General features: G+C 38.0%; 1 protein-coding gene across 1 annotated transcript; it reads right to left on the bottom strand.

The window, feature by feature from the left end:
* Positions 1-683: 683 nt before the first annotated feature.
* On the bottom strand, positions 684-12,722 carry slc2a1c (solute carrier family 2 member 1c). The gene is made up of 10 exons (XM_030127449.1): positions 12,708-12,722; positions 11,264-11,362; positions 9,765-9,925; positions 9,442-9,682; positions 5,716-5,878; positions 5,279-5,463; positions 4,399-4,500; positions 3,915-4,016; positions 1,383-1,586; positions 684-863 (listed from the first exon to the last, which is right to left on the bottom strand). Exons 1-10 carry the CDS (start codon positions 12,720-12,722, stop codon positions 684-686), a joined length of 1,452 nt encoding a protein of 483 aa, XP_029983309.1.
* Between the last annotated feature and the right edge of the window lie 1,863 nt (positions 12,723-14,585).

The raw sequence follows: 14,585 nt of genomic DNA, 5'->3' as shown, positions 1-14,585 counted from the left end.
CATGGCTTAGCTTTGATTACAGCACACATTCATGGAGGCGTCGTTTCAATAAGCTTGTTTAATGTCACAACATTTATTCCTGTCATTTTTTTTGGACACATAACATTAGCGAACCCAGACCTGACCAACTAAAGCAACCCCAGATCACAGCACTGCCCCCACAGGGTTGCACTGTAGGCACTAGGCATAATGGGTAATCACTTCATCCACCTCTCTTTTTACTCTGGAACAGGGTCAATCTGGACTCACCAGACCACATGACCTTTTCCCATTGAAACACAGTCCAGTCTTTATGTTCTCTATCAAACTGATGGTTGTTTAAGAAATGAGAACATAATCACTGCATTAGTTAAAGAACTTGCTGCAGCTGAAACAAACTAATATCTGCAGTAAATATCCAATGGAAATCTTCTCCATTTTCTTTTCAGGGAAAAAATGTTTGATTGGAAGAAACAAGAATATTTCATTAAACTAATTCAATCATAAAAATGTATGACACAACATTTGACGTAACACAGTGAGATCAGATTTACATCGACCGCTGCCATCAGCCTTATTTACCAATGGGCCAATAGGAGTCAATAAGGCGAATACTGGCCGATACCAATGTGTCTGATCTACTGGTGCATCCCTACCTCCAACACTGTGACTATGACCACGACCAGAAACAGTTGGATGTCTGATCAAGTAAAAGTGTTGAATCCAATGTTATTGTGCAAAGGAATTCCTTCTGCTCCTCTGAACTCCTCTGCGATATCATCAAATGTGCGACCTTTAGTCTCTGGAAGTCGTATCCATGTGAAGGTGAAGGCAACCAGAGCCACAGTCATGAAGAGGAGGTAGACGTACGCTCCACAAATTTTCTGTGTGTGGGAGAGACGAAGGGATTATTTTATTGAGGTATTTTTATTTTATTTTTCTTTTGAGAGTCCCAGATGGTGTAATAGCAAATGAAGAGTTACGTTCACAAACTGATGAGGTGGAAAAGGGAAAGAAGGCAGCCATAAAAATCATTAAAAAGCTCATATATTAAAAACAAAAGGAGGAAAACAAAAATGTTGGTGTTGATTTGGTTCCATGGACTTTGTTTCAGCTTGGCTGCAATCTCTGCTGTTCCGTAGCCAGCAGATGTTTCCTGGGTTAACTGTTAATTTAATTACTATTATTTCAGCCTCATTTTAGATGATTTAGCAATAAATTTATACATATTTAACAGATTTGGGTCTGTAGATGTGTATTCATATAACAAATTGAACAGATTTACTGCCTGTATTTAACAGCCATGTCTCTGAGGTGTAAGGAATCTGGCAAAGGCAAATAAGAAATCCACAGCGTAAGTTTAGCACTTTCGTGTAGTGCCCAGACCGGTAGCGTTTACCCACCAGTAACGGAGGGAAGAGGAGTGCCAGAACAAACTTCCCTCCCCAGTTGAGCATGCTGGTAAAGGCCATAGCGATGGGTCTGCCCGGCTGGTCGAACAGCTCAGCAGCGATAAACCAGGAGATGGGCCCGGGGCCGAGCTCATAGGCTGATATGAGGCAGAACACCAGCAGGACCTGCAGGATCCGCAGCTCTGGGACCAGATGCTGCATAACAGAATGTTACTTTTACTAGTTTGACAGGTTTTATGGTATTCTGTGAAGAAATGTGTCCGGTATTAAAATCCACAGTGCTTTTCAATCAAAACGGTAATTTGTAGCATGTTCATTTTAAAATAGTTAAAATTTAAAATCATTATCCAAGGGCGAGTAGAAATGCATAGTCTTATCCATCTATCCATTTTTCCATTTTCCAGAACCTTAGTCTTTGTGAGGCTTCTGGGGGTGCTGGGCTCTATACTTGCCACCTATGGGTGAAGGTGGGGTACACCCCGGACATGTTGTCACTTTATCACAGGGCTGACTGCAGGACATTAGCCTGGAACTGTTACTTTGCCCAGAACTTTTACCCATTATTGGGCAAGTGACTATTTTTGGTCATTTCCACATTACAAGACAGTAACAGTAATAGTTACAGTGAGGACAGTGAGTTAACATTCTCAGGTCCAATGTGGTCTACAGGGTCTGCAAGGTCCTGAACAGTGAGTGTACCTGCTTTGTTAGGTACCATGAAGTAATGGTACTAATGTAAGGGATGATGGTCGAAGGGATCATGTGGATGTGGACAGGTGTCTGGATCAGCACTTATGTTGTTGTAATGTTCTAAAAGCGATGTTCTAATGTTCTAAAATACATGTTCCTTTCACATTACATGTGTTTTTTTGTATTTCTCATATATACTTAAAGGTGCGGGAGACTTTCACCACCAATTTTTCATCAAATCTGTAGAACCACAGTCATATCCTCAGTATCATGAATCCATAAGTCTTTCTGTGATTACTCACCTGAATTCTCTTCCCTCACGGTGAACAATTTTGAAGTGTCATCTACCATAAACGAACCATTTGTTTACAAACACAGCCAGGAGGTAACTCGGGCATCTTCGGAATTTTGTCGCGACGTGCATTGTGGGAAGCGGAGGCTCGTGCAGCCGTATGATATTGTATGGATGAAACAAACATGACGCAGAAACGGCTGAAACGCAGAAATGGCTGGAGGGAAGCGGAGCAAGTGGAGCGCCGCCTGTCAGCGGCAGCTGCAAGAAGCACGACGTGGGAACGGCTGGAGCTCCGCTTGCACTGCCGCTGCCAGGCGGCTGCGTGAACCTCCACTTCCCACAATGCACTTTGTGACAAAATTCCAAAGTTACCTCCCGGCTCTGTTTGTAAACAAATGGTTTGTTTATGGTAGATGGCACTTCAAAATTGTTCACCGTAATGCAGGAGATTCAGGTGAGTAATCACAGAAAGACAGATTCATGATACTTCGGCTATGACTGGGGTTTTACAGATTTGATGAAAAATTGGTCATGAAAGTCTCCTGCAGCTTTAAGAGGAAGAAGAGGAAGAAGAGAAGGAACTTTAGTTATTCACCAAAGACACGCAATTTTACATCTCAAACCAAGCAGCTGTTCTGAGCCTGTTTGGGTATTCCCAAAAGGATCTTCAGTGCAGCTAAAGACAACACAATCTGTACTATAAAACATGCCAAATGGTGGTTTTACTGCAGCTTGTTTCTTACCTAGGACTTGCTAAAAAAAAAAAAAAAACTGAGCTAAACATGCTTTACTGTAAACTAGGGCTGCACAATAATAGAATAACTGACTCATACATATGGTAAATTTTGATAAATATAGAAAGCTGAAAGAATCCATTTGGGGATAAATAATAATAATGAAATGTTGATTGACACTTCACCTTAAGGAATTATTTTGAGTATCCTTTCCTGGAATACAGTGCTACATACAGTACACACCGTTGCCCATTAAGTTGGAATAATTCCGTTTTCAGGTACATTCCTCTCTTTATTCCTATTTAAAAACATCAGTAATCACCTTTGACCTGGTGGTGCAATGATTCCATACTGAGTCCCATTTACACTTTATCTATCAAGAATAAACCACACAGTCATAATCATTTCATGAGAAGAGGTAAATATAAAACGTATTCCAACTTTACAGGCAACAGTGTGTTTGGTTTCAACGCACCAACAGAGTGGGTGAGGGCTCTAACTAATCTAGTAAAATCATGTTTAAAATTAAGTTTGACTGAATTTATGCTAAGTGCCTGTTTAAATTAGTGTTTTACAAAGAGCACTACATCATAAATTGCCCCTTTACACAACTTCCTCTATTGACTGTGTTCAAAATCATGAACCTGGACTTCTCCAAAATATGCCCTGAATAATTTAATTCCATTGTTTCAGTCATTTTTCTGTTATTTCTCTGGTTTTGCATTTGTCAGATTATATTATATTATTAAAACAGGACTTCTCCTGCACCGAGTCATAACTTCACGGTGAATAAAATGTTCTTACCAGGACAGAGTCAACTATGGTCATGAGCAAATTGCACACTGCTATGGAGATGAAACCAGTCAGAAGCAGGCGCCTCCTTCCTGCCCTTTCCATCAGGAAGAACTGGAGAGGAAAAAATAACACAGCAGACACTCTTCTTATATTTTTCTGTCATTTTAAAACCAGAATGCAACACTATCCTGTGGTGGTTTAAGCTGTTAAATCATTCATGAATACAAAGTGGCAACACTAAAAATGTTTATCCAAGATTTTGGAGTAATCTTTGGTACAATCCACAAAATAACATTGTGGATTGTACAAAATAACACTAAACTGACACCAGTTATATTGTAAGTAGATTAATCTTTCACTGATGACAATGTCCAGTCATTGAGGGATGACATTGTACACGTAGTCATAATCATAATGCCATAACTAACACCACTGCTGAATATTAAAACCACATTTGAAGGAAATGGGAATCTGTAATGTACATTGTACTCACAGCCACCAAAGTAAAGGCCACATTGACAGCCCCCACACCCAGAGTCAGATATTTGGCCTCATCAAACTTGGCCTGAAACATTCTGGTGGAATAATTGATGATCTGGGGAAAAAGTGACAGTATATGAATTTTATTTCAGCTTGGTGTTTCATACAGCCCTGAAATTTAACAGAGGCCTAGAGGGGTGCTCAGCTACAGGATAAACTACTTTTAATATTTTATGAAGCAATGACCTTAACCCATAAAGACCCAGAGCTACTTTTGTGGCACTTCCCAAATAAATTTTTCTCCATATGTAACCTTTCTTATGTGATTTATCACCATTTATTATAATATTATACTCTATATTTTGTGTTTTTTTCAGTGAAAATCATGTATTTTTCTATATCTAATTTACTGATCATGTAGATGTTCATAAAAAGCTTAGTTTAAAGTTGAGGTTTATTATATTAAAAACAGAGAAAACTAATGACAAACGGACTTTTTCAGTAAAGATATTGATAACTGAATGTAAATACAAGTGTGTCCATCCACTGTCGTTTATTAAACTCCATGGGTTTTACTGGTGGATAAATGTAGAAGATGGTAGTGTTTCCACATTCACAACAGAGCCTCTGAACATCCAAATGGATCATATCTACTGATCATGAAAAGATGATAAACTGTATTTTACACCAATTACTTCAATTTATTAGTAGGTTTTTTGGCTCAGAAGTTTTCAGATATTTTAGATCAGTAGATGATTTCGGTTTGGGTCTTTATGGGTTAACACTGCAAATCTTACTTGATTGAGATCGGAGTCAGGTATAATCCTAGTATAATCCTCCACTGCTTGTTTTTACAAAATAAAGTAAAAGACTGATGCTTTCACACAACCCACCGCATTAAATCCAGACAACTGGCTACCCAGGTTAACGATGAGCACAATAATGATTGGCTGCCTGTAGCTACGCTTCTTAAAAAACTCGCTGATGGTGACGCCGGCCTGTGTGCGACTGGCCTCTTCCCTCATCTCTTCCAGTTCAGCAAACATCTTGTCTGTGCAGCCTCTCAGCCTCTGAAGAGCTGCAGGGTTAAAACAACATCTCCCATAAAACAGTATTGTACTTGACTATAAAAAAAATATAATGCAGTGCACTTCCATGTTTGGATTCCATGAAGTCAACAATAAATGTATATGCTAGAACTAATGCTTCTCAGGCTTATATATCTCTGCAATTTATGGAAAAGTAATTTAAAAACTATAAATAATCCCCATAGTGGAGTGAAGTGAGGTGGAAAAAATAAGAAGCAAAGAAAAAAAAGAAAGTCCCATACAGGCCTCTGCCTTGGTTGCCTCTCCCCGGTTGATGAGCAGGTATCGGGGACTCTCGGGACAGAAAGGTAGGACCAGGTACTGTGTCAGAGCAGGGATGAGGGACAGGGACAGCATCATGGCCCAATAACGCTCCGTGCCCAGAACGGTCTCCAAACCAACCACCTGCAGCAAACAAGATTTATTTATATGACATGTTCAAAACCTGTACGTACATATGTGAAGAATATGTCATTACTTCATTTACAGAGACCCTAAGGTTTCACTATTAATGGGAATAATGGTCTAATCAGAGTCAAGGGCTTCCCTGATCCAGCCAAATCAGAAGTAATTTTTCGGGTGTAGGATAAACTTTGATAACCCATCCAAACAAAAAAGTAAACAAACATGTAAATATCTAATGGTAAGTAATTGTTTCTTTATGAATAAATACATATACTATAAAGTTGCATCTATTCACATTTTGTCCGTTTATATTTATTTATTTATTTATTTTCAACCTTGCTCTATTCTTAGGTTACTTTGTGAAATTGTAAAATTGATATTCTATTTTCTTATCTTATTTTCAGTTTTATAATTTTCCACTTGCTCTATTCTTATTTCTGTAGTACTGGTGTTTTGTTAATATTGATGCACTGACTGGAGTAGCACTTCTAATTTTACAGTACACACAATGACAATAAAGACCATTCTATTCTATTCTATTCTATTCTATTCTATTCTATTCTATTCTATTCTATTCTATTCTATTCTATAAGGGGGCTCCATTATAATGAGTTTCCAGAATTGACAGAAAGACAAAGACAGAAAAACAAAATTCCCTTGTGGCTGATACAACTTTTTTTTTGTTTAAGATCTTAAAAAAATGTAAGGGTTATACATCAAAAGGCTCCAAGTCACGAATGACTCCATGGAAAAAATACTATTTTTGTATTTTTAAAGAGAATTTTGACAAAAGTCTATGGGAGTCAGGACTTTTTGGAGCCAATCCTAGTGGCTGTCTTACCAAAACTTTAAGATATTTCCACATTTATTCCTTTTCGCTGTCTTGATCCTTGCCCCTTGAGTCAGAGACAATACTGTCCATGTAACTGTAGCTGTGATGCGTGAAGATAGATGATTCTGGTAAAACTGAAGCCGACTACACTCAGCAAAATCTAAAAACTCAACATTTAGTGTGAATTACTGTCCTCACCAGTGTTGGGGAAGTAATTTTTGAAAAGTAACTTGTGCTCGTTACTTCTTTAAAAGTAATCCATTACTTTACATAGTTACCCTCTATGGAAAGTATCTTTTTACATTACTCATTGCTTTTACATTACTTTTATGTTGCTCGACTTTAGGTAGAACCACATATCTGTTCCTAAATGTGTAAGCCTACATAAAGTTCTACTATGGAGGACATAACAGGTATTTCTTTTGTGCTCTTTATTATAAAAAATGCCACAAACAGAGCACTTGACAAGAAAACATTAGACTACTATATGCTTCAACACCACCACTAAGCCATGTCAAACAATAAATAATAACATAGCCTCGATACATCTTATGGGCATAAAGGTGACCACAAAATACATAAGGGCTTATCATTTTTTGTCCAACTCTTGTTTAGTTACCTGGTGAAACTGAAGTTTTAGCTGTTTATTTGGACTTGGATTCGACATAACATAATTTCCCCAGGGATCTTGGGCTACAAGCTTGACGTTACAATGTTTTCCTTTCAAATGCTTGGTGAGGTTAGTAGTTCAGTTCATGGCAGTGGACAACAGTTTTTCACCAGGGTACAGTGCACACCTCATGCTCACATTCCTCCCTTTATTTTAAATGAGTTGAAAGTAATGGGAATACCTCCATCCCTCAAAAGTTAAAGTGCGTGCCCAACGGTTTGGAGCATGCGCCTGATTCTTAGGGGGTAAAAAAAAAATACGGGGGTAAAAATTGTATGTGATACTTGTTAACCCTTAGGGGCCTGAGCCTATTTTGCCCATTTTTGAGTACTTTTGATTTTGCCTTAATATATTTTTATAAAGAAATATACTCCAGTGGCGGCTGCTCGTCTTTCAGAGAAGGGAAGCTCATTGTCGGCTTACATTAAAAAAAAAAAAGTCAAGTTATTTAAACATGAATTCGGCCCTCCATTCCTTTTTAAGAAAATGGTCAGTGACCTTATCGTACCGACTCAACAAGAAAACGCTGAAATTATGTTAAATTGACACAAGGAAGTACAATGAGTGGGCTTTATTTACAGTGCAAGAAATGAACAAGTAATTTTGTAGTGGTTTCTCTCTTGATTTCACAGCAGAATGTGCAACAGTGTTAAACTGAACTGTGTCAAGTGAAGGAGTATATCTCAAAATAGCTGTCAATTAAATGGGATTCAGCCTTTCAACTGATCCTCCAATCAGCATGTGGAAGCCCAGTGTCCAGCCCGGCCAAGCTCCGCCAACAGCTCCATTCACCCCCAGAGATGCCAAGCGTCCGGGGGCGGGACAACCTCTTGGTATTTATCCAATTACCGTCCAGTTTTGAGGCAATGAAAAAAACTGTTCCATGAAGTCCCACTGAAGTGCATGGACGCTGGGCTTCTACGGGCAAATGCACTGAGCAGAGATCGTATGAGAAAACAGCGCAACGGGAATGTATGAGAAGTGAACAACATCGAGTCCAATGATTTATGATAAAGCTGATTCTGAACAAACTCGTCTTTGAGATGAACGTGTTCTACACATTTATAGTCAGTGAATTGTCAACACAACCGTAGATATTTGACCATTTAATTTTCGTAATTTTAGGGGACGCCGAGCTTCCCTTGCAGTCTATGAGAAATCGCCTCTGCTATACTCATGTTTGGTAGCTTTTTTTCCAGCACAACTTCATCTAGCTATATCATCTGCCTATTATTGTTTCACTTTAACCTACTATATCAACATAAAAGGCCAAAAAACACACAAAAATATATAAAATCAGATTTAAAAATATATATTATTTATTGCACTAATAACACAAAGATACTTAACAAATCTTTTCAAAGACTTTAAAAGTAAACACTGGTTCCAAATATTAGGTATATAAAATTAAAATTGTAAGAAATTAAATCTATACTCAAATATTTGCCATAAAAGCGTATTTTCAGGGCAAATATCCATCTTCCCTGAACCGGATGCGGAAACCGCCCTCCTGGTTTCCGCATCCGGTTCAGGTAATGGTGGGGTGAAGTGTCATCCTCACCCTTACCTGTAATGCTAATGCAGTCTGGGGATTAGAATCCGCAGATTTGGCCAGTTTTTGACGAAGCTATGGTAAGAAATATAACGCTCTCCTCACCTAATTGTCATACTTTTACTCACGTTTGTTTGCTCCGGTTTCACAGCGTCATAACTCCGGTTATATTTGCTTTATCAACATCAAATAAAAAGTGAGAGAGTGTTTGAAGTCCGCACTTTCGAATGTAATTATCCCCAGTGGTCCATGTGACCAACTTCCGACGTTAAAATGTGTTGGAAATGTCATGTGATTCAGACACGGGGCCTTGACCGTGGACCCCTAAAGGTTAAATCAATCCCTAAGAAAAGTAATGTTGTGCCGAATTGAAAAAGGAATTACGTTTTGTTACCAAATTTTCAATTGTAACACGTTACACTACTTTTTACGGTAGTAAACGGATAAACGGAGTTGCGTTACTGTGGCACGTTACTTTAAAACTCGTTACACACGTCATTGGTCCTCACCATTCCCACTAGGATCCCTGAGGCAAAGGAGACCTGGTTGAGTGTAGCGAAGGCCCCTCTCAGGTTGGTAGGGGATACTTCCTGGATGTAGAGTGGATTAAGACTCATCACTAGTCCACAGAACAGACCGAACACCAGCCTTCCCAGGATGAGAACCTCAAATGACTCGCTGGATTTAGAGGCAAACATCAGACATGCTCCCACCACAGACAGACAGTTCACTATCAGGATAGAGTTACGCCTGAAAGAACAGATCAGGGATGACAGATGAAAAGCTTTTATGGGCTAGACAAAGATAAACTGGTGCTTTTTTTGGATCTTACCTGCCATAGGAATCTGCAAGGTGTTTGACTCCCAATGAACCAAGCAAGGCTCCAAAGTCCTTAATGCTGACAGAGAGTGACCACAGCAGGGTTAGGCTGTGATCTGGCAGCGTCTGGTTGTGTCTGGCTCTCCAGGTGTGGTTAAAAAATTCCTCAATAATCTGGACAGTTGGAAAAATATGAGATCAGTGTGTGTCTGTGTGTGATTACTTGTGCTCAAAGAACATGCTAAGACTGTTGGAAAACTACATTTTGCCTTCTTGAATGTAAAATCTCTTATTCCACTCTAAATACACCTTCATTAGTTGATGGAAACTGAGCTGAAACTCATTAAAATGATTACAAATTAAGAAGTCCTATTGCTACAGAAGGTCAAGTGTCAAAGGTTTGTAAGAGTTCAGTTCAGACTACCTGTGAAAACCCAGAGGGAGCTGGGCCTAGAGCTGAGCCTGAGTTTCAGGGAAATGTTAGTTTATTCAGTGTTTTATAGAAGCTGTGAAATATTTGTCTGATGGTCAGCAGATTTTTTGGCATTCCTCTCACATGAACAGTGGCTGTAACTGTCAGAGAGACTGTTTTTTTTTTTGGTGAAGTTTATTTTTATGCATTTCTTGTAATTAATTTTTTGGAAAAATCAGTGAAGTCAATTTAAATGGATTTAAAGTGTCATAAATTATATCATAAAAAGCAGTAAAACTGGTAAATTTGAGTTAAAAATATACCTGCACAACAATGTTTGGTTTGGAATTAATGTTTTATCATGTGTGGATCACATGATCAGCACAGAAATGAGTGAAATACAAATGGATAAGGTCAGAGACACAACAGCTCCAAGACAATATTAACTCTACACATGGTTCAAGAGGTGCAAAACGGTTCATGATGTTTGTTGTTTATGCTGTATTTAATATTTTTATGTGCTTAGTTGGACACCGTGATGTGTTTTGGACTTTATATTGGACATTTATTGAATGCATCTGCTTTTATATTGGCATGTCGGGACCCGTTTATTACCTGGCATTAGCATGTAGACATTCAGATACTGTAATATGCATTCATTATTATTATTATTTGTGCTCCTTCATAGTTTTCATAGTGTCTTTCAATGGTGCCTTCAAGGGAGAGAGAGAAATAGGCTAAATGTTGAAAAGACATCAGTATGAAGCATGACCTTGTTCTGTTTGACCAGTGTAGCGACAGTAGCACTTGGTTTGTCTTTTCCTTACTGGATTATCTTCTCTCTACTCAGTTCTTTGTTTTTCTTTATAGTCTATTTCTATAACTACATATTGCACTTTGAGACCATTATGATTCTTTGATACATGTATTTATGTCTGGATTTTTATGTGCAAGATATTTAGAAAAGAGAGATCAGATCCAATGGGTCATTACATCATGATCCAGCTGCGTTTTTTTTTGTTGTTTTTTTTTTTTTTAACACATATTGAATATTAAATAGAAGTAGTTCATGAAATATAATCAGTCATTCCCTCTCTCACCTTGGCAGGTGCGTTGACATTCCCAGTGTGGTAGCCGATCTGCAGGGAGCCGAGTACTGCTGCCAGGATGGAGGTCAGGAGTGTGGGAGTCATATGGCTCTGCAGAAAAATGAACAATGGTACATGTTTGTGGGATATAGTACAAATTACACAGTATGTAAAAATACTCCATTACAAGGCGAAATTTGTATACTTCTGACTATATTAGTATTAAAGTGTTGTATAGCATTATCAATATAAAATATAATGGAACAGAAAAATCGCATAATTGTTAACCATTTGATTAGGTCTGAAATGCTTTATTTAAGACTCAGATCAAATTCACAGCATCTTTTCTGAATAACATTAGTTCATTAAATTTACACACAAATTTACAGGCCATGGATGTAAAACTCATTTTAATTCAGGGGCCACATACAGCCCAATTTGATCTCAAACTGACTGGACCAGTAAAATAATAACATAACTTGATGATATAATAACAACTCCAAATTTTACTCTTTGTTTTAGTGCAAAAAAGTCAAATTGCAGTGTGAAAATGTTTACATTTACAAACCGTCCTTTCACAAAACATGGGAACAACCTGAAAATCCATGAACAACCTGAAAGTTCTTAAAGGGATCATATTTTGCTAAACCCACTTTTATTAGTCTTTGGTTCATTTATTTATGTATTTGGGGACCCTAATAGTTCAAAATGTTTGAATTTGAACCCTCCAGGGGCTGCAAAGCTATTTTTTTAATTAATTTTGGCAAAAATCGAGTGGATTTCTACCACCTGTTTTAATTCCTGCTTAATTTGTTGCATCTATAGCTAGTTACATCATGACATTTGCACAAAAAAGGTCAAGATTTACGATGAACATTTCTCAGAGTACAGAGAAATGGAACAGAGTAGCATGGTCAGCAACCTGGAGGAGGTGGGGTGTGAAGTGGCTCATTTGCATTTAAAGGGCCAGCGCTCGAAACAACCTTTATAGTGTCATTACTAAGAAATATAGCATTTAACTTTATGATCAAAACAACTTCTCAAGACTCAGTAACACTCTTGACACAATATCTTATGTGCGACTTTTACCCTCGGCCCTCGCCACAGGGTATTGTCATCAGTTCATCGTCCATCCGTCTGTCTGTATGTGCAAAAACTTTGGCATGGACTGAAGGCCGAGGGTTTTCAAGTACGTGCATGTCATGTTTGCATTTTGCAAATTCTTCCTTCCGTTTAATGGGCCGGTTTTGGCCCGTAGGCCGTATGTTTGACACCCCTCACATAGGCTGTCTACTGACCCCTACAGTTCTCCCACATAAGCCTCCATCTGACTGCATGTGGAATGGCAGGGACTGCAGTATTTTCACACTTTGACAAGATACACAGAATATTTGGCACATGGGAGTATAAGAGCTCCTTCTGTTGTTCTATGTAAGAACATCAAAAACAAACTTACCTCCTGGAATGCCATTTGTTTGGGTGAGACAGGTTATCGCTCCGTCAAGATGTAGGTGCATTTATGTTCTTCTGACTTTCTCTCTACTGTAACAAGGTTAGAAAATACTTTACAAAGAACAAGAAAAAAACAAAAACTAAAAGGAGCTGAAAAAGGTAGAAATCATAATAAGGTGTTGGAGTCATTAATAAAACTGAAGAATGATAAATGGCTGGAGTAGAATAATAAAATTAAGAATCTTATTTGTAAGAATTTGTGAATGTCAGAAAATAGCTAAAAGTAAGATTCACTGCAAATCCCTGATGTTTGAATAAATAAATATACTGTGCATGAAAGTTTAATACTAAAAACTTTCCCAGGTATGTAATCTTAACCCTTTTACCCCTCACATGTCTGTGGTGAGCGTTCTGTATGTATGATTTTATTTGAAATATTCATAAAAATTTTACCATTTGCTCAATAGGAAAAATTTCAAAACGTGCAGATAGATTAGACCTTGTTCTTTCCATAGACATCTGAGCATGCTCAGTGTACTCCCCGCCGCCTGTGTGATGGGGGCCAAAACACAGAGCAGTGACTGAGACTGACTCACTATAAAAATAGACAGTTTGGGCCTTTTTGAAACACCATTTTCCTTGTCATTTTTTGTTTTTACTGTTGTTTGCAGTGTTGTCGCAATTCTCCTTGATTTTTTTTTTTTTTTTTACTGTATTTTTACCAAGTTTTGACCACGTTAGTGGATTTTGGAGTTCAACCAGGTGCCAAAAACCAGCTGGACTGATTTAGAAAAAAAAAAAAAGCCCCAAAATGAAAACTACTGGACCAAAATTCAAATACTTGTTGTTATTCAGTGTGTTCCAGCTCATGTTAAACATCTTAAATTTCTTATTTATGTACATTCTGAGTGCCTTAATTAGTAAAAACTTGTCAAACTTCAATTCCCTGTTTTGACCCTAAAACACACAGCATAACAAAACCACACAACACAAGCACATTCTCACAGCAGCTTTTCTGACACTTCTACAGATGCAAATTCACACCAGCACGTTTACCTGGAATAATGTCTCAGGGGTTAAAGGGTTAAAAATACTGATAATACTGGTACTACATCAACAACACTGCCTGAAAACAGTATAGAGCTACTTAAAAATTAACACTATGTTATTAACACAAATAATATTCATGTTCTCACCACTGTTCCTTAGAGTTGTACATCAGTCCCTTCAACATCTCTGAGCTCCAGATATGACTGTGTAAGTTTTCTATGCACACACAAAACCAGACCCGTGAGCGCACTGATGAAGTCGCACCAAGCTGGTGAATTTGGGGCATCCCTGACAAAATGGCAGCCACGGGCCCCCTTTGGTTCTCATGGACCAGATGATTTACATCCTGAGTTCCAACTGACCGGAGATCAGTTGACTGCTTGGATCACACTGCACGTTAACTCAGTAGAAAACCACAGAACTGTTCCTGGATCAGATCAAATGGTAGATTTTTTTCCATTTAAAATAATGTAGGTTTTTTAGCAATGACACAGCTGGATGCTTTGACTGCGTGTTTGTGTGTTTACGTGACATCCAAAGTGTCACATTATTTAGCTATTACATGAAAACCTTGTATTGTCAAATCTCTTTCCAAGAACTAAGAATTTTTTATTTTTTTTTTTTTGGGGGGGGGGTTGCCATTTCCTTGTATTTCTGTTTTGTAACCTATTCAGAAGTAGAAAATGCTTACACTGAACATAAACATGTGAAAGTGTATTAAAATAAAAACAACTTCATATATGGAGTTTTCCCTTTCTATCCCTTATGTATGACACATAACTTTACAACCATGTCTTTCTATTTGTCTTTCTTCCACCTGCATATGTAAGTA

This window comes from Sphaeramia orbicularis, chromosome 22 (genome assembly GCF_902148855.1).
Source record: "Sphaeramia orbicularis chromosome 22, fSphaOr1.1, whole genome shotgun sequence".
Taxonomy (NCBI): Eukaryota; Metazoa; Chordata; class Actinopteri; order Kurtiformes; family Apogonidae; genus Sphaeramia; species Sphaeramia orbicularis.
Note: the sequence above shows the minus strand (reverse complement) of the source record. Positions and strands in the feature narration are given on the sequence as shown.

What these genes read in the sequence shown, in the direction of transcription:
- slc2a1c (XM_030127449.1), bottom strand. An exon ending in CAGGGATCCTAGTGGGAATG is followed by an intron (nt 5,879 to 9,441) that starts GTGAGGACCAAT and finishes TGTTTGCTGCAG; the next exon opens with GTGGTTGGTTTGGAGACCGT. An exon ending in TGGCCTTTACTTTGGTGGCT is followed by an intron (nt 4,017 to 4,398) that starts GTGAGTACAATG and finishes TTTCCTCTCCAG; the next exon opens with TTCTTCCTGATGGAAAGGGC.